Source organism: Octopus bimaculoides, chromosome 5 (assembly GCF_046866305.1).
Source record: "Octopus bimaculoides isolate indiv1 chromosome 5, ASM4686630v1, whole genome shotgun sequence".
NCBI classification, from domain to species: Eukaryota; Metazoa; Mollusca; class Cephalopoda; order Octopoda; family Octopodidae; genus Octopus; species Octopus bimaculoides.
Genome location: NC_142932.1, coordinates 31,650,102 through 31,670,516, shown reverse-complemented (window position 1 = coordinate 31,670,516; position 20,415 = coordinate 31,650,102). Strand labels below are relative to the sequence as shown.

The following is a 20,415-nucleotide window of genomic DNA, read 5'->3' as shown; positions in this document are numbered from 1 at the left end:
AAATAAACCGTGGCTCGCGAGACTTTCTGAATAACATGGCGACGAAAAAACATTAACTTTGAATTTATTATTTTTTAGTAATGAGTTCTGCTTGAAGACGAGTCATGACTATTGTGGCCCGCTTCACGAAAATGGCTGCCAATGCTGAAACAAAAAGATTTTTAAATGCATGGAAGACTCGGCTGTTGTTTCTTCTTGTAGGGTCAAGTGACTACATGGAGAATATTTTAGTTGATTCGGCCTGTGTCAAGGGATATTTTTGAGGATCTGGGCCTGTCGAAACGAAGGTAAAACTGCTAGATCGACAGACTATAATATATTGTACGTTGTAAGCGTACACACACACACGTGTGCTCTTTTTCTTGTTCTACTATAAGCTCTCTTTCTCTCTCGTATATAATAAACACACCACACACATACATACATACATCAAATAAGTGTTAAGCAGACAGGACAGGGGACACGCACACACATACATGACACATTGGTGAAAGTTATGGTACATCCGGTCGGTCCCCCTTCTACGCCGCTTCACCTCTCCTCCCCTCGCACCAGATATTATACACTAAATGTTGTAAAAGGGACAGAAGAAGAAGGTGGTTACGAGAAGCAACCTTCAAATATCTCGACTACACACGCTACAGCTTATATCATTACAGTACAAGCAACAGGTTTGTATCTCACCGTCTCTGGTCTCTCCCCCCTCTCTCTCTTTAACTATCTCCAACTCCCTCCCCCTCTCTTATCTCTCGCCATTTACTGTGTGGATGTATAGAAGGTGGCGGTGGCAGTGTTGATGGCCCTGATACTGGATGGATGGTGGTGGTGGTGGTGACAGCTGGCCCTGAAACTGGATAGCGATGATTGTGATGGTATATGTTAAAACCTAAGTTAGTAAGCAAGCAATGATTGCTGTTTGCTTGGGAGATCTGTCAGCTATTGTTTCTAGCAGATGAAGAGACTCTTTCCACAGTGATAGTTCTAGAAAGAAACTGTATATAACAATACTTACAATGAAACTAATTACACACACACACACACACACACATATAAGTATATATATACATATGTATATTCACACACGCATGCATATATATATATATAGGTTATGCGTGAGTGATAAATTATATATATATATATATATATATATATATATTTATATATATATGTTGCGTGCGCAACAAAATAGATAGCAATTTGAGAGAGGGAAAGACAGGAGGGACAAAAAGAGAGAGAGAGTGGGGGTGAACTTGCCAGCTTCTCTCTAAGTGTTTAAACAGATTTTTGGGTAGCCATGTCTAAAACCATACAAGCGACATCATTGATATACAGACACTATCACAACCACCACCACCACCACTGCGACTGCTACGTGTGTGTGAACATGACTGGAATAAAGGAGGCAGAGAGAGACACAGAGCAAATGTGTGAATGAATTAAAATATAGAAAAAAAAACGAGGACAGAGAAAAGGAGATGGAAAGAAAATCTCATTGATACATTTTTTTGTGTTAAAGTCACTCACACACACTCACTTGTATACTTTTGTCGTGAAGCAAGTTGTACGTGTTAAAATTCAAAGATGACAGTGATCTCTGACTAAGCAAAAAAGCAAGCTAAAAGCGTTCTAGACGTGGCCGTCTCTGTTAATCATATTCTGTCGTCGTTTTCACGACATAAGTTATCTAATTATTTCTTCATTTCGTTGTTTTAAGGTCGAGAGAAATCTGGCTATTATTTCTAGCAGGACGAACGACCATCTAAACTATCTCGTCTGCTCCTGTGTCTATCAGTCTATCTTTATGACTGTGTGTGTGTATAGATATACAGAGATAGATAAAGATATATATATATATACAGGCGAAGGTGTGGCTGTGTGGTAAAAAGCTTGTCTGCATTTGTCTTCTTATTACCACTTGACAACCGGTGTTGGTGTGTCTACGTCCCCGCGACTTAGCAGTTTGGCTAAAAAGACAAATAGAATAAATACCAAGCTTTACAAAAAATATGTGAATCACGATCTAAAACACCTCACCAGGGGGTGCTATTAAGTTAGACACGGCCTGGGCTTATACTGGCCGAAACCTAAATTATTCTAAGTACGGGGGTGGGGGTGGATTCATTCGACTAAAAATTCTCCGAGGTAGTGCCCCAGCATGGCCACAGTCTTATGACTGAAACCAGTAAAAGATATGTGTGTGTGTGTGTGTGTGTGTGTGTTAGAGGGTTAATGCAGAATCGCACCTCTCCTTGAAAAATGCATTATTTAAAAAAAAAAAAATTTTCGGATTCCTACATTTTCGATGTCGGAGATTACGAATATGCCCTCCCACCAGAAGCCTTTTCAAATTTCACCCCCTTTTCTTCCTCAATTTTCAATTTTGAACTCTTTCGAAATATACTTTTTTAAACCACTTTTTCCAAATTTAAAATCCCCACGTCAACTTCTCCTACCCCCAAATTCTGTTTTCAAATTTCACCCCCGGCCTCTCCGTTCAAAATTTAAAATTTGGAGTGGGGGAAATTTGAAAAGGTGGGGTTTTTCTTTATAGCATATCCGTAATCTCCGACATCTAAAACGTAGGAATCCGGAAAAAAAAAAAATGTTTTAATTGCATTTTTCAAGGAGGTGCGATTCTTGCATTAGCCCCTGAGCTAATAAGCCCATGGCTAATGAGCTCGCTTTGTTACATGGTTTCCGGTTCAATACCACTGCGCGGCACATTGGGCAGGCGTCGGCTATGGCCTTGAACTTACCAATAACTTGTGAATGAATTGGGTAGACAGAACCTGTTGAAGCTCACCGTATACGCGCGCTTTGAAATCTTAGCTAAAATAAAAGGCGGGAAAATCAGAGCGCGTTGTTTAAACCACGTTGGAACAGTGAGAGAGACAGAATATAAACCAGATCAAAACCAAGACTGGGAAGGAATACGATAAAAGGGAATCGGACACATCAAAACTCAAAGAACTGTCCTCTGTCCTCTCTCCTCGCACCACCACCACCACCACCGTGGGCGCAAAAGCCAGTTGCGTGTGTTACAAGTGGTAGGGAGAAGATGAGACGTGACTTAAAAGTTTTTTTTGTGAATGAGACAGCAGCTGTTGTGTAGCTTCAGTTGCAGGGCGACAACTGGCTGTGTACAAAGACGTTTTTACTATAAATGTATGTATACATCTATGTGTGTATGTTTACAAGTCATTCACAGTCATAGATTTCGCTGCTGGCTACAAACCATTTACATTAAATGAATGAAGCTAGCTAATATATATACAGGGAGAAAGTGGAAAATTTTAATCTTGAGATATTCACTTTTATATGTTGTTGGCATTCCGTCAGTTGCGACGTCGAGGGTTCCAGTTGATCCGATCAACGGAACAGCCTGCTCGTGAAATTAACGTGCAAGTGGCTGAGCACTCCACAGAAATGTGTACCCTTAACGTAGTTCTCGGGGGAGATTCAGTGTGACAAAGCTGGCCCTTTAAAATACAGGTACAACAGAAACAGGAAGAAAGATGCGGTGAGAGAGTACAGCAGGGTTCACCATCACCCCCTGGTCTGGGAATCGAAACTGCGATACTACGACCGCGAGTCCGCTGCCCTAACCACTGAGCCATTGTGCCTCCACAATATATATTAATGCTTGTTTTTAAGATCGGTTAAAGTAACAATGTTACATTAATCTGATGGGTGACTTCATTCTTCTATTTGTTTCAGTCATTTGACTGCGCCCATGCTGGAGCACCGCCTAGGAGACATACATACATACATACTATATATATATATATATATATATATATATATATATATATATATATATATATACACACACACACGACGGGCTTTCAGTTTCCGTCTACCAAATACACTCAAGACTTTGGTCGGCTCCCGAGACTATAGTAGAAGACAGTTGATCCCTGCATCACCGCCTGATAACCGATGTTGGTGTGTTTACGTCCTCGTAAGCCAGCGCTCCGGTGCAAGATAGAATAAGTACCGCGTTTAAAAGACAAAATAATGTCCTGGGGTCGATTTATTCGACTCAGAATTCAAGGCAAGTGCCCCAGTATGGCCGCAGTGTAATGACTGGAATCAAGTAAAAGATAAGGGAGACACATACATATGTTGGTGTGTTGATTTAAATGTGTATGTATGTGTGTGTGTGTTGACAAAGTGGGGGAGGAGAGAGGGGGAGGGATAGATACCCCCCCCCCACTCCGACTCCCTAATTTTGCATAAACACCCAAAGTAGCTGAAATACTTCAGATATTTTTCAAGCATACTTTCATTTTAGTTTCCCCGAGTTATTCTGCGCCATATGTTGCGAAATAAGGGGCCGCTGCACATTCCAACATCATTTTAGGGTCACAGTACAATGTATTATCTTAGTTATTTAAAAAAAAATTTTTGTAATGTTTGCCTTTTTTTTTTTTTTTTTCAAATTCTATTCGCATATGTAGATATATCTTTACGACATACACGTGCTTAGAGACAGGTTTTGGGCATGTACAGGCATGTGTCATGCTTAAGTCGGATGTACAAGCAAGAGAGCGAGGGTACCCTCAACGTTTATTCCCAAGCAAGAGAGCGAGGGTACTCTCAACGCTTATTCCCAGATAGTGAAGTTCACTCCGGTCGTTCAACCCATGAGCTTCTCTCATGTGAGAGATTGGCCAAGGCGAACGAATGGTTAAAACTGTCTTCCCCGGTGAAGGAAGTCTCACAATGGCACTGGAGATGATTAAATAAAAACCCAAGGGAGGAGCGCAGAACATCTGACCAGATTACATCCAAATTCTGCTATATTTATTGAATATTTTTGTTTTATCCTGCTTATATATTTTACACACACACACACACCATGTTGAACCGTTAATACCGACACATTTTCTTTCTCTCTCCGCTCCCCCCTCTCAGTCCTTTCCGTTAAAGAGCGTGGGCTCGAAACGTCGAAGACTTCCTTATTCTTCCCGAGCCTACACTTGTTTTGTTGTTCGTTCATCTGTCTTCGTCATTTGCTTTCTTTAAATTTGAAATATATATATATATATATATATATATATATATATATATATATATATATATATATTTATATATATGCATATCTATCTATCTATCTATCTATCTATGTGTGTGCATGCACGCATACATATGCATACACAAGTCCTTTCACACACATATGTGAGAGAGTTTTTAAACAGGGTCGTACTCTTTTACTTGTTTCAGTCATTTGACTGCGGCCATGCTGGAGCACCGCCTTTAGACGAGCAAATCGACCACCAGGACTTATTCTTTGTAAGCCTAGTACTTGTTCTATCGGTCTTTTTTTTTTCCGAACCGCTAAGTTACGGGGACGTAAACACACCAGCATCGGTTGTCAAGCGATGTTGGGGGGGGGGGGAACAAACACATATATATACATATACATATATACGACGGGTTTCTTTCAGTTTCCGTCTACCAAATCCACTCACAAGGCTTTGGTCGGCCCGAGGCTATAGTAGAAGACACTTGCCCAAGGTGCCACGCAGTGGGACTGAACCCGGGACCATGTGGTTCGTAAGCAAGCTAACCACTCCTACGCCTATATATATTAACTATTTATTAATTTATTTTTAATAACATATTTATCTATACAATGAATGTGTGTATGTATGTATGTATGTATGTACACATACCTACGCCTACACAATCTTAAAATACGAGTGGTGCTGGAAAGATTATTCAAAATACGGAAGTGGGAGAAAGACAAGATTAATACAAGACACACACAAACACACACTCTATGTGGCCTCTATCTGCCTGTGTATGTGTGTATGCATGTATCTATGTATGTGTATGTGTGTTGTGTATTGAGAGGGCTATTTGATGATTTTCAGCTGCACACCACATTTGTACCTGGATATCATCGGTCACGTGGTCGCCCGATTTGAGAGGAAACGTGACAAGTCTTGTCTCCCAAGGGAAGTCATAGAGGCTGGCTGACAATAGAGGAACTGTCTTGCGTATTGCAGCCACTGTCACTAACACACACACACACACTTCAACATATTTTCACACTATCATACACTCATCGGGATCTTTAAACAATATTCTATTTTTACTTCATACAACATACATTTTGTGTGGGTGTTCACACACACACACACACACACACACATTACATAGACACTCATCCATATTCATACAAGTACACATACACACTGCCTTGAAGAATTTTTATCGAACGAGTCGACACAAGTGCTTATGTTTTAGAAGTCGGGTACATATTCTGTCGGACACTTTCGCCGAACAGGAACGTTTACACAACAACACCGGTTCTCAAGCGGTGATGAGGGACAAAAACAGACACAAAGACTCACACATATATATATGACAAGCTTCTTTCAGTTTCCGTCTACCAAATCCACTCACAAGGCTTTGGTCGGCTCGAGGCTACAGTAGAAGACACCTGCTCAAGGTGCCACGCAGTGGGACTGAACCCGAAGCCATGTGGTTGTGAGACAAGCTTCTTACCATACACACATTTATATATCACACTTGGTTTTGGGGATTGAAAATACACCCGAGTTTTTAAAACGTGGTAGTTATTAAATTTTGAATTGAATTTTTCCATTAAGAATTCTAGGTTCGAGTTGATTTCTTGTAGTTTATACAGGATTTCGTCAGATGTCATTTTTTCCCGTTGGTTGTATTTGAAGGGCATTTTCGTTCCTTGCAAAGTAGATATATATGGAAGAAAAAAGTGCATTCCCACGCAGGAAAAAACATAGAGAAGTTGGTTTAGGAGGCTGATAATGCACCTGAGTCTTATCAGACGTTTTAAGACTCAGGTGCGGTTTGAAGCCCCCAAACCAACTCTCCTATTTTCTTTCCTGCATCAGAATACATTTCTCTTCACACGTATACGTACATATACACCTTCCACGCTGCAATTGTGTGTGTGTATATATATATATATATATATATATGGGTACAGGACATCAAAAAAAAAAAAAAAACGTTAAGCACAATGAGAAACGAAAACAAAGAAAACGAAGTTTTTTCGAACAAAAAAACAAACAAACAGAGAAACGAGACATGCAACATAAAGAGTAGAACCCCTCGTCAGTTGTCTCTGTTTCATCTACTCCGCGTTATATATATATATATATATATATATATATATATATATATATATATATATATATATCTGTACGTAATAAGAAATGTGGTCATATTGGCTTAACAATATAAACTTCAGATTGTTTTGAATTTGAAAACAAACTTCACAACTCGTAATTAACGGACAAGTAATTAAGTTCTAAAGTTTTGCTCAATGCCAGTATTAAAACAGTTTTTTTTTTCTGAAGAGAGAGAGAGAGAGAGAGAGAGAGAGAGAGAGAGAGAGAGAGAGAGAGACTGAGAGAGACTTTGGGTTTATATCCTGTAAGTCAATTACTTTACTGGAGATAATGAAATGAATGTAATTGGTTTGGAAATTTTATATTTAATCACCTTTCAGATTTATTGCGATGCAAAATTGAACTTAGCCAATAAAAACTTCGCAATATCTAACATGTTCTGTTCATGTGAATGAGTGCGTGTGGAAATGAGAAATATGCGCGGTAGAGTTTTATTCGTAGAAACGAAACGAAGGTTTCAATCCATCTGTCTCAACCAATAAAATTTCCAAATCTATCGTCGCCATTATTTTCACTGAACACATCTTTGATCGCTGTATATTTCTATACATTTGAATTGAAATGCTTTTGTTCGTCTAACCCTCATGTATTGTTTGTTTGTCTCTTGCTTGGCTCATAACCTTACTCATGTTATTTTATACGTGTGTGTGTGTGTGTGTGTGTGTGTGTGTGTGTGTGTGTGTGTGTGTGTGTGTGTGTGTGTGTACTCTTTAAGAATAATGTTGACAATGATTTCAGGAGGCCGAAACTTCGAGGTCATTGTCTTGATAAAGATTAATAATAAATATGTACTTCAGAAAAAGTATTGAGCAATCCTTCAGTTTAATGTAAAATTGTCATTAGCATAACTCGATATAAACACACACACACACAGATTGCCGGTAAATCAATACCATGGTTTTGTCAGAATCCAGGAATTTGGACACAGCGATCTAGTTTTGAAATAGAGAAATTTCCATATTTTGCCTGCCAATCTACATTAGCTTTCTCGTTTGGTCTATTATCAGCGTGGATTGTATAATGATGCAATATTTCTCAGCTAAGCATAAACTGCGCTGTTTTGAACAATTACTGTGGATGCTCTGTACTTTAAGTTGGTCAATGTCGGAGACACGTCTTTATTTAAGTCAAATGTATCTGAAAAAGTTCATGTACTGGTAGCTCTAGATACATATGATATAGTTTATATATGCACAGGTTATTTAAGAGACGTAATGTTTGGACAATTGTATTTTTATTTCGTTTGTAGTGTCTTGAAAGATGCTATGCTTAAGCAATTAAATTTTATTCTTAAGAAATGCTGTAGAATGTCTAACTTTTGTTTTGTTATTCCTATCTACTTCTTTCTTTGTGAGTGTGTGCGTGCGTATACACGGGCGTTTCAAATAGCAACCTCTGATGACGTAATGATGACCAAGCATCATTACATAAGAAAATCGTTACGTAATATCCCTTGCGATGATCACTGAAACACGTGTAGAACATACTATAGTTAATTTTATAATATACGCTGTATTCATTATACATACATATGTCCGATCTATCTATCTAGATATATAAAACTGACTGACATCAAGAAGATTTGAACTCAAAAACCAAAGCGAAGTAACTAAATACTGAAACATCAAATTAATATCCAATTGTCGAACTTTGCTGATCCGGGAAAGAAACGTAGAATAATTTTAAATCTAGCATACGCAGTTTGAAAAAGAAAAAAAAAGAAAAAAAAAGTAGGGGTGGTCATAACTGGAACTACTTTGATAAAAAAAAAAAAAAATCTGTTCGTTCATCAGACCTGAACATGGCGTTAAGGATAAACTAGTTCTTCAACAAAATGCTCGCTCTCCCGTTAGATCACGCTAAAATTTCGTTAAGTAAAATCTGCGTTTTGTTTGAATAAGGACGTGAAGACGAGAGTGAATGTGTGTGCGTGTGTGTACGTATGTACGTGTGAGAATGTATGTGTAAATCAGTAAATATTGTGTGTGTGATTGCTACGTGTGTGTAAGTACTTGTAAACAGTAAGTGACCAATTAGTGACGCCACCAGAACACGCTAAGAAACTAGTAAGCACAGTTTTTCTCTTCTTTTCTTTTCTTCTTTTTTCAAGGTACCAAACGAAGCAGTCAGTGTAAAAGTAGTTTTTTTCTTCTTCATCATTTCACTTCGCGATTAAAGGTTGCTCATGTCAAGATGTTCTCTCTCCACCCTCACACACACATCCACGAAAAACGTCAACATACATTACACACGTACACACCACACGTATATCCATCTACGCGCCCAAACACCATATATATATATATATATATATATATATATATATCCATCTACACACATATATAAACTCTTATTTTCTCTCTGGTTCTACATCCATAAAAAACACTATCATACAGATAGACATAATCCATCAACACACACACGTTCTCTATCTCACTGTGACTCACACATCCAAACACCACACGCATTCATACACATATATTATTACATACACACACATCCTCAAATTTATCTACTCACCACTCACTCGCTCATACACCCACACATGCACACGCATCTATTCACACTAACCAAACACCTATGCGCATACACACGCACGCACGCTTTCTTCATCTCTCGCTGTTTTTTAATGAGTTGCCATTAAATGGATCAGTGTGCCGTGTGCTGCACGTGTGGAGACATTAGTTTCCAAGAACGGGCACCAACAGTGAAGGCGGTGGCGGCGATGGTGGTGTAGAAGGGAGGGGCTGAACGAAACACTATCAATGTATATGTGTGCACGCATGTATATATATATATATATATATGTGCGCGCGTGTATACACACATTCTGTTATTCTTTTACTGGTTTCCGTCATTCGACTTCGACCATGCTGGGGCATCGCCTTGAAGAATTTTGGTCGACTTCAGTACCGATCTTAGTTTATATTTAAGCCTGATTTTTGCCGAACCAATAACGTACGAGGACGTAAAAACACCAACACCGGTTGTCAAGCAGTAGGTGGAGAACAAACATAGACGCACACACGAACTTCTTTCAGTTTCCATCTACCAAATCCAGTCACAAGACACTTGCACAAGGTGCCATGCAGTGGGACGGAACCCGGAACCATGTGGTTGGGAAGCAAGCTTCTCACCACAGAGACTGCTATACACAAAAATGCCGAGAGGGGAACAGCACCGACAATAATAATAATAATAATAATAATAATAATAATAAAATCTAAAGGCCATTAATTTTGAGGTGGGGGGAGTAAGTCGGGTACAGCGACCTTAGTGTTCAACTGGTACTCTCTCCCCAAGAAGTCATCTGGAATCTTCTCGTTGCTCATGGTTTTCGTGCAGGTGTTGATCAATTTAAGGCAATCCTTCGGAGATGGTGTATGAAAACTGAAAACTATTTGTTCGGCAATTTCTGTCATTTTTTTCTTCTTTAATCCCCCCCTCCCCCAGCTGAATCGCTGTTTATGTATTTTTTGCGTACGTATGTGTTTATACGCACGTATGTATATTTGTGCATTAATACATAGAAATACACACACATTACACAAACAAAAGTGATTCAGCTGGAAATTTTTCACGGAAATTGCCGAACAAATACTTTCGGTTTTGATATACAGTTTCCGAAGGATAGCTTAATTTAAACACGGTTCCAAAACTGACCCACATCTGAAGGCCTGCATGGGCTCTAGGCCCTACTAACCCTTTCTCCAGATTCGGCAAGTAAGAAATAAAATCCTTTAGGGAATCGATGAAATAAAGTACCAGTGAAATAATGAAATAATATCGACCAATCCTTTCCCTTAAAAAAAAAAAAATTCAGGCCCTTTTTTTTTCTTTTTAGCACGTCGCACAAAAAGCCTAGTGGCATTTCGTTTTTTTTTTTTTCACGTTCTAAGTTCAAATCCCGCCGAAGAACAACCCTCTCCTTGCTTTTCAACCTTTTGCAGACGATAAAAGAAAAGCACCAGTCAAAAGACCGACACCATCCCAAAATTACTGGCACTGTATCAAAACCTGGAATAACGTCAGCTGTGCTTCTTTAAGGGCCGACCATATGGATGTGAATTTAAGGTCGCATTTACTGTGATATAACCCCGCTCCCTTTTCCACCACCTCCTCCACCACCACTGAGCAAGGGACAGAACTCTGGTGGTTGGCTGGTTTGTCTGGCAGGTGGATGCCATAAACCAGGCTCCACTCCCTGTTTCACGCATGACAGATTACAAGCCAGAAAAGCATCCAGCTGTAAAAACAGTTGCTTCAACATGCTAACGTATTTTTTAGAAAAAATGCTATATGTCGACACACACATTATCTCTTTCTTCTAACTGTTTTAATCGACGGACAGTGGCCATACTGTAGCACTCCAATATTTATTTATCTTTTTTATTAAAGTAAGCCTTTTGACGAAAGACCCGTTGCATACAACACGCATATCTATATATAGACACGCGTATGATTCAGGTAGTAAAACCTTAGAAGGTCACAGCTGTTTCAATATATATATATATAATTCGATCTCTCCAAATCTGGTATTCTATCGGTCGCTTTTGCCAAACCGCTAATTATACATTCTCATGCCGGGAATCGAACCCAGGCCGCTAGAATGAAAAACCAAGAATTCTATAATGTATGTATGTATATCAACGTGGTTGTTTGCCCCAGTTCACTTCGCAACCACATTAGTTCCATTCTCGACCCCGCCGTCCAACTACAGCTTCGAGATTTCACTACACAGCAAGTCTTTTGACGAAAGACCCGTTGCATACGACACACATCTCTAGCAATGGTTCAGAAACCAAAACCTTACAAGGTCACAGCTGTTTCAATATATATATATAGTTCGATCTCTCCAAATCTGGTATTCTATCGGTCGTTTTTGCCGAACCGCTATTCATATATTTATATAATTTGGTAAGCCGGAACCAGTACTGGGTAAAATCTTGTCCACGAATCAACGGCAAGTTTAAAGTAACGACCGAAAACATTACCCTTAGCTGTCACCTTGCCTTACGTCCAACGAAGATCATACGACCGAGTTATGATCTAAAACAGGAGTTTCCAAAGTGGTCGATAAATGCTCATCTACTTAATTATTATTATTATTATTTATTTTTCTTGTACATGCCTGCGCGGCGATGAGGGGGTCTAGGATTCTTAAAACGTTTGGGGACCCTGATCAAAAAGCATACCACATAACCCCTATTTCAAAAAAAAAAAAAAATGGGGGAATATTCAGATAATTTTTTTGAGAATTTGTGTTCTACACATGAGAATTCAAACGATTATTCAAATAAACTGTTTTTGTTTTTTTAAAATCTAACCCCAATTCCATAAATTCTAAAATTTCAGCTCTTCGATTTTTTTTTTTAACCTATAGTTTTTAAAATACGAACTGTCCGATCATACTTGTTCCCAGAAGCATAAAAATTTTCTGTGAAATGAATGAAAATAAATTTTCGAAAGAAAAATATTACATTAAATAAAATTAAAACCGTTTGGGATTTAATCCTCGGAAAAGATTCAATATAAAACAGTCCACCCTGATAAGCTACACAAATTCAACGTACCCGCCTTCATTCAAATGTTTGGGTCCTCTCAAACATATGGTTAAAATGATGAATTTAAGACTAGCTGTCCCTCGAAGTCCCTTCATATAACAAGAGAGGAGAATGGTACAGAAGTTGATGAATGTTAAAATTAAGAATAGAAATAAAAAATGAAATTTTTTGAAAGAAATATTTTCCTTCTTTTTCAGAATCGAAATATAAAATGAGGTAAAAATATTAGCCCTTTACCCTATCCTGAGGTATGGGAGGGACTTCGGAGTTACATACAGTTATTCGAAAAATATCGCAGAAAGGAAAATTGTCTATGTTCCTGTACATGGAATCGAACCCAAGGCTTTAATATGCTAGCGAAGCAAATTAACTTTTAAATCTTTCAGCTATGCATGTAAACAATACACTAAGTTACACATCCAGAGACGTTCCTGATCTGTCTCTGTATGGAAAAGCAGATTACTACACAAAATAAGCGGAACAAGAAACCACGAAATCGATCAGCCTGTTAGAAATAGACAATTATCCATCTAACCACATATATACACGTGTTGAAACGGAATAATGGTCGCAGCTGTAAACACTTTACATCCAGGATTGAGCTGATTGTGTAAACAACATCAGGAATATATATAAAAATATATCTTTTACTTGTTTCAGTTGGTGGACTGCGGCCATGTTGGGGCAGCCTTGAATAGTTTTTTTTTACGCGGACAAATTGACCCCAGGACTTTTTTTTTTAAAGCCTGGTACTTATTCTATCCCTTTTTACCGAACAGCAAAATAACGGGGGACGTAAACAAACTAGCGCCAGTTGTGAGCGACAAACATATACACAGAGACAGGCTTCTTTCAGTTTCCGTTACCAAAACCACTCGCTAAGTTTTGGTCGATTCGGAGATAGTAGAAGCCTCCTGTCCAAGGTTTTAGTGGGACAGGAAATGAAAGATGCCGAGGAAGGCTTCTAGTACTTTGCAACTGCTACAAAACCACACGAAGAAATGAGGCAACGGGAGAGCCTCTATGTGGATACACATGCTAGAAATAGCAGTCATATATATATATATATATATATATATATCAGCTAACAAAAACACGGAAGGATACATTAGATAATACAGTTCTTTTCCTTCATGCATACACATCTGCTAACAAGACTGAATGGTTAGGATTATAAGATTTTAATTAATCACGGACCAACACGGATGAGGGCATTGGACCCGGCGCTGAAGAAGTGAGCTGTGGGCGCACGCGTGTATAGTTCAGAAATGGAAAACAAAAGAATCATGTGTGTGTGTGTGCGTGCTCCAGCATGGCCGCAGTCAAATGACAGAAACAAGTATATATATATATATATATATATATATATATATATATATATATATATATACATATATATATATATATATGAAATCGATCAAGCAGTTCATTTGTCCGAAAAAAAACTTTAGAGTCAATACGGTTGTTTTGTTGTGGTCGGTCAGGGAGTGACCACTGGTTTCGCAAATATGAAGTCGTTCTTAGCAATATAGGTCATTTATCAGATTCGTTAACCAGAGAAATACATAAACATCGCAGCACTCCTGACCGCTCATAACCAACAGCTATATTAATTAATATATATATATATATAAATAAAATAACGAAGGCAGTTACATATATGTGTATGTTTGTGTGTATAAATATATATGCATTTATATATATATATATATATATATATATATATATATATATATATATATATATTACATACATTAAGTTTATATATATATATATATATATATATTACATACATTAAATTTATATATACATACACACACACATATATATATATATATATATAATATATATATATATATATATATTACATACATTAAGTTTATTTATATATATATATTACATACATTAAGTTTATATATATATATATATATATATATATATATTACATACATTAAATTTATATATACATACAGACACACACACACACACACACACATATATATATATATATATTTGTATATAAAGAATGGAACAGAAAATAATCATTAAAAAACTCACCGTGAACCATAATGGTAAACTTCATCGCTTAAAGAATCTGAAGAACTATCGTTCTACCTAAGTGTGTGTGTGTGTGCGTGTGATAGAGAAAATAGACATTCCATCAACTTTTTAACCAAGCCCAAATTTGAAAACTAACACAGAAGATCGTGTGTGTGTATTTGCGCATCATTGTTCTAGATAAACTTAATGAGTTTTAATGTCACCAGCACATGCCGCCGCCACCACCACCATCAGCATTAATATCATCAACCACTACACGCGCCGCCGCTGCCTCCGCCGTCACCTTTATCATCAGAGTCATTACCATCATTACGAATACTATCACCACCATAAAAGCTGGCGAGTGAATGACTGGGGGTGATGAGTACAGGATCACACACACACACACACACACACACAGAGGGAGAGAGAGAGGAAGGGAGATGTGGTGGTGGTGGTGGTGGTGTAAACAATTAAGTGAACTCAAGAGAGATAAAGTTCTACAATTTTTACAGAGAAGACAAAATGAAGAAATGTGATGCCTGACTCATTCTTATGAAACACTGAATGTTACTTGACGCTGCGCAACGTTTACGAAGACTTACGAGGGTTCCAGAGTTGATCCGATCAACGGAACAGCCTGCTCGTGAAATTAACCCGCAAGTGGCTGAGCACTCCACAGACGCGTGTACCCTTAACGTAGTTCTAACGGAGATTCGGCGTGACACAGAATGTGACAATACTGGTCTTCTGAATTGAGAATTGCTGCTACTACTCATTTTTGGCAGCCGAGTGGTCTGGAGCAACGTAAAATAGAGTGTCTTGCTCAAGGACACACGACCAGACGACAATCGTCGACCAGACGACAATCGTGAGTCGAATATTCCAACCACTTAGTCACACCTTTACTCTTTTACTTGTTTCAGTCATTTGACTGTGGCCATGCTGGAACACCGCCTTTAGTCGAGCAAATCGACCCCAGGACCTATTCTTTTGTAAGCCTAGTACTTATTCTATCGGTTTACCGAACCGCTAGGTTACGGAGACGTAAACACACCAGCATCGGTTGTCGAGCGATGTTGGGGGGACAAGCAGACACACACATATACATACATATATATATATACATATATACGACGAGCTTCTTTTAGTTTCCGTCTACCAAATCCACTCACAAGGCTTTGGTCGGCCCGAGGCTATAGTAGAAGACACTTAACCAAGGTGCAACGCAGTGGGAGTGAACCAAGAACCATGTGGTTCGTAAGCAAGCTACTTACCATATAGCCACTCCTACGCCTATGTTTAATATATCTTCCATGCTGGCATGGATTGGACGGTTTAACAGGATTCCAGAGGGCTGTTTTGGTCTACAATTTCAGCTTCATCATAGTTTCTACTGCTGCATGCCATTTACTAACTAATGCTAACCACTTTACAGTGTATACCAAGCGCTTTTTTTGTTGTACCATTATTGGCACTAGTGAGGCCACCAAATTTATTCTTGCGTATCCATAGTTGGGGCATACTAGCGAATGGGTTTTACACTTCAGTTCTTCTCCAATTCGGTTCTGATACATGATTTTGGTAAGTGACAAAAATAGTGAAACATCAATGCCCACCACTCCTGAATGGGATTTGGGGTGAGTTGTCTCGCTTGCCTATGACCCTCAGGTGTTTTAAACAACCGGTGCTTTGAGGGCGGGGGGCTTCTCCACCACGCCAATTTGGCAAACAAGCCATACATATTCACTGAATGTTGTTACAATAGTGTTGCTTCTAATACGTATTTGAATATATATATATATATATATATATATATATATATATATATATATATATATATATATAATGTATATATATAAAATGTATATATATAAAAAATGATCGCAAATTGTGTTTAAAATTTACGACAGCTGTTTCAAGAGGATTTCATTTAATGCAGTCATAAAAGATTGCATCATGATATACAATCCACCATCATCAGGTAACATTTTAAATAGGTAAGATTTTAAGTATATTACACACACATGATTCTCTTAAAAGACTACTCCAAGTAGGTTCATCCCCAATCTATCTTAATGGGTTCGATTTGCTCGACTAAAAGGCGGTGCTCCAGCATGGCCACAGTTGGATGACTGAAAGAAGTAAAAGAGTAAAGAGTAAGCATTTTATAATGTTTCTTTTTCTTCTGGAAATTTGCCGCATACTGGCAGTTGATGGCTAACGGACCAGCATCGGTCCGTGGGCCACCACTTTGAGTAAGCACTGCTCTATACAACAGATTACTATAAAAACAAATCCCTTCACTGCAGCCACTTCTCTAAGTCTTTTAGTCCTACTGTAAGGTGAGAGAATGGGGGGGGGGGGCGAAACAACAGACACAAAACCACAGATAAGCTCCAATGTTTAAAGAATCTCCCTCCAATTTAGCGAGGAAGAGGGCATAAATTGCTGTACTGTGTGTGTGTGTGTGTGTGTGTGTGTGTGTGTGTGTGTGTGTGTGTTATGATCACCCCCTCACCTTCCTTCTTTGTGTCCTTTCCGACAAAACATTAGATGGAGGTGGGTTAGTTTTTCTATGCAATATAACTGGAAATTGTTAGAGACAGTGGTGGTGGTGGTGGTGGTGGTTATAATTGTTTTGCTCCTTATCAGGCAGGTCCATGCCCTATGTCACTCTAGGTGGGCCAGTCCCTTTTCCACTGCACGATTTCTGGGTCATATGCATGGTTTGAGAAGGGGAGGGCTAACTTAGCTGCTATTTCCAGTAAGTCAGTTGACCAAATAGAGCCCCCTTTTCCTTAGCTTAGCGAAATAACAGCAGTGATAGAGTGGTATTCATAGCATTGATATGGTAGTAATGGTTGGGTGTAGATATGTATATTATATATACCCACACATTCATATATATACATATATACACACTCACACACACACTATATATATATATATATATATATATATATATATATATATATATATATATATATATATATATATATATATTACACACACATATATACACAAACACACATTTACATTAAGGTAGTGTGTACTTATATTACACACAAATACACACACACACACATATATATATATATATACACATATACATTTAGGATCTTTTTTAAAATGGGGGCCACATTTTTCATTAATGTTTTACGTAGTGTTTTTGGTACCGAAAGACTTTCAAACTTCGTATACTTATCTATTTTGTGTTATAGAACAGAAAAATATTTTTGGATTCGAATTTATTTCATGTAAAAAATTGTCTTATTTCGATAATTTCAACCAATCACTGACGTCCATTCAGCCGATATACATTAAGTGCCGACTACATAAACAAACGATTCTTCGTTTTATTTGCTTTTTTCATTTTAAATTTGCTTTAACCCTAACCCTAACCCTAACCCTAGGGTTAGGGTTAGGGTTAGGGTTAATTGTTTCAGAATCGTTTGTTTATGTAGTCGGCACTTAATGTATATCGGCTGAATGGACGTCAGTGATTGGTTGAAATTACAGAAATACGACAACTTTAACATGGAATAATTTATGGATTTCTTTTTTTTAAAAGAAGACTAAGAGAAAAAGATGTTTTATATGACACATTCTACCAGTGTTCCAAGTTTCAAAGTGTTTCGTTAATGAAAAATGTGGCCCCCGTTTTAAAAAAGATCCTACATTTACATTATGGTGCTACATATACACACATATATATATATACACAAGCATACACACACACACACACACACACACACACACACACATATATATATATATATATATATATATATATATATATATATATATATATATATATATATATATACACAAACACATTTACATTATGGTATGATGGTGGTGTGCGTATGTAATTACATACACACACACACACTTACACGCAAAATAAATATATAGTGGTGCTAGTGGTAATGAGTAATGATGTGATGGCGGAGATGGTGGAGGGGACAAACATTTAACGAGCGAAGAGCACAGAGATAATTGCAAGCCTCTCGGTGTGTGTGTGTGACTGACTGCCTGCACTAGCAGACAGTGCATGTTGCTCAATTGTATTGAACCAGTTCTGGCCATACTGGAGTACTACTACATTTAACAGAGAAAGTATTTAGCGACAGGCATATATAAATATGTAGCGAAGAAATCTTGCTTAGCTTCCATGTGGTTTTGGGTTCAGTCCCACAACACAGCACTTTGGGGACATGCTTTTTTATATATAGATAAACCCCCTTCCCCATGCCAACCACTGACTTGTGGGTGAATTTGGGAGACATAAATTGTGTTAGGATGGGGCTTCCCAGGTGTAGACACCATGCCAAAGCTGATATGGAGTAGAACTTAATGGGGCCCGTCAAAGTGTCTGACCCATACCAGCATGGAAAAAAAGACGTTAAAATGATGATGATGATGCAAGAGTGTGTGTGAGTGAGCGCGCACGCGCGCGTGTTGGAGTGTACAGACATCATGCCAAAGCTGACATGGAGTAAGAATGTGGTCCTGCAACATAATGGGGGGGGGGGGGGCAAAGCGTCCGACACATACCAGCATGGAAAAGCGGACGTTAAATGATGATAATGATGAAAGCTCTGGGGCCAACTAATGCATTGCGAATGAAATTGGTGGATGGAAACAGTGTGTGAGAGAGAGCGAAAGTATGAGTGAGTGAGCGAGTGTGAGTGTGTGTGTGTGTGTGTGTGTGTGTGTTAGAGTGTGTAGAGATACCATGTCAAAACTGATATGGAGTATAATTTTCAGATTAAACCCCCCCCCCACCGCGCACGATTTTCACTAGGGTTTTAGGGTCAGGGTTAGGGAATTCCGTCCCTAACTCTAAGACTAAATATAAAACCCTAACCCTGACCCTAAAACTGTAACCCTAACATCCTAGTGACAATCGTGCGGGTGTTAATCTGAAAATTTACTCAATGCTCTGCTGCAACTTAATGGTGGTGGTGGGGGGCTGTCAAACTGTCCAACCCATACCAGCCAGGAAAAACAGGCATTAAATGATGGTGATGATGAAAGATTTGCTTATTTCTCTTTTATTGGTTGAAAACTTCTCTTAGAACAAACATGCAATCTGTCACGATTCTGTTCTATATTTGTCACACAAAAAAAAAAAGTCACAAAAAAAAAAGGACCCTTAAATACAACAACATCAGGGGCCAAGCAAGGTAAGCTATCTGAGGGCCCTTGGCAGCAGAAGTTATCCAACCTGTGTTCATAGTTATTACAAGTCTACAATGAGAAGAAAATGGTTACATATACATGTTTGCGTGCGTGTGTGTGTGTGTGTGTGTGTGTGTGTGGTGGCTGAAAAGTAGTAGTAGTAGTAGTAGTAGTAGTAGTAGTAGTAGTAGTAGTAGCAGCAGCAGTAGGGATTTATTTATCAGTTTCTTTATTGCAGCATTTCTTTTGTGCTTAACGTAAAATAAATCAAAAGGCAAAAAAAAAAAAAAAAAAGAGGGGAGAGAGCAGGAAGAGGAGACAATAAGGAAACCTTCAGGTTGGTAGAAGTGGTGGTGGGGGGAAAGATGAGGGAGACAGGGGTTTTCAATTCCCTCCTTCCCCACCTGCAAGCTCATTTCCCATTGCTGACCCTGTTGCTA

General features: G+C 38.4%; 1 protein-coding gene across 9 annotated transcripts in view; it reads right to left on the bottom strand.

Moving 5' to 3' along the window:
- LOC106878581 (protein c-ets-1-A) overlaps positions 1–20,415 on the bottom strand; it is a 208,469-nt gene that overhangs the window by 44,234 nt on the left and 143,820 nt on the right. For 2 of the 9 annotated variants that reach the window (XM_089352154.1, XM_014927826.3), the window contains exon 1: positions 14,807–15,360. The exons of 6 other annotated variants lie outside the window; for them this stretch is intronic. In XM_089352154.1, the coding sequence (XP_089208280.1) occupies positions 14,807–14,831 (25 nt within the window). In that variant the 5' untranslated portion in view covers positions 14,832–15,360. Of the gene's footprint in view, positions 1–14,806; positions 15,365–20,415 lie in introns of those variants that run through there. One more of the 9 variants, XM_089352153.1, reaches the window with a different exon arrangement.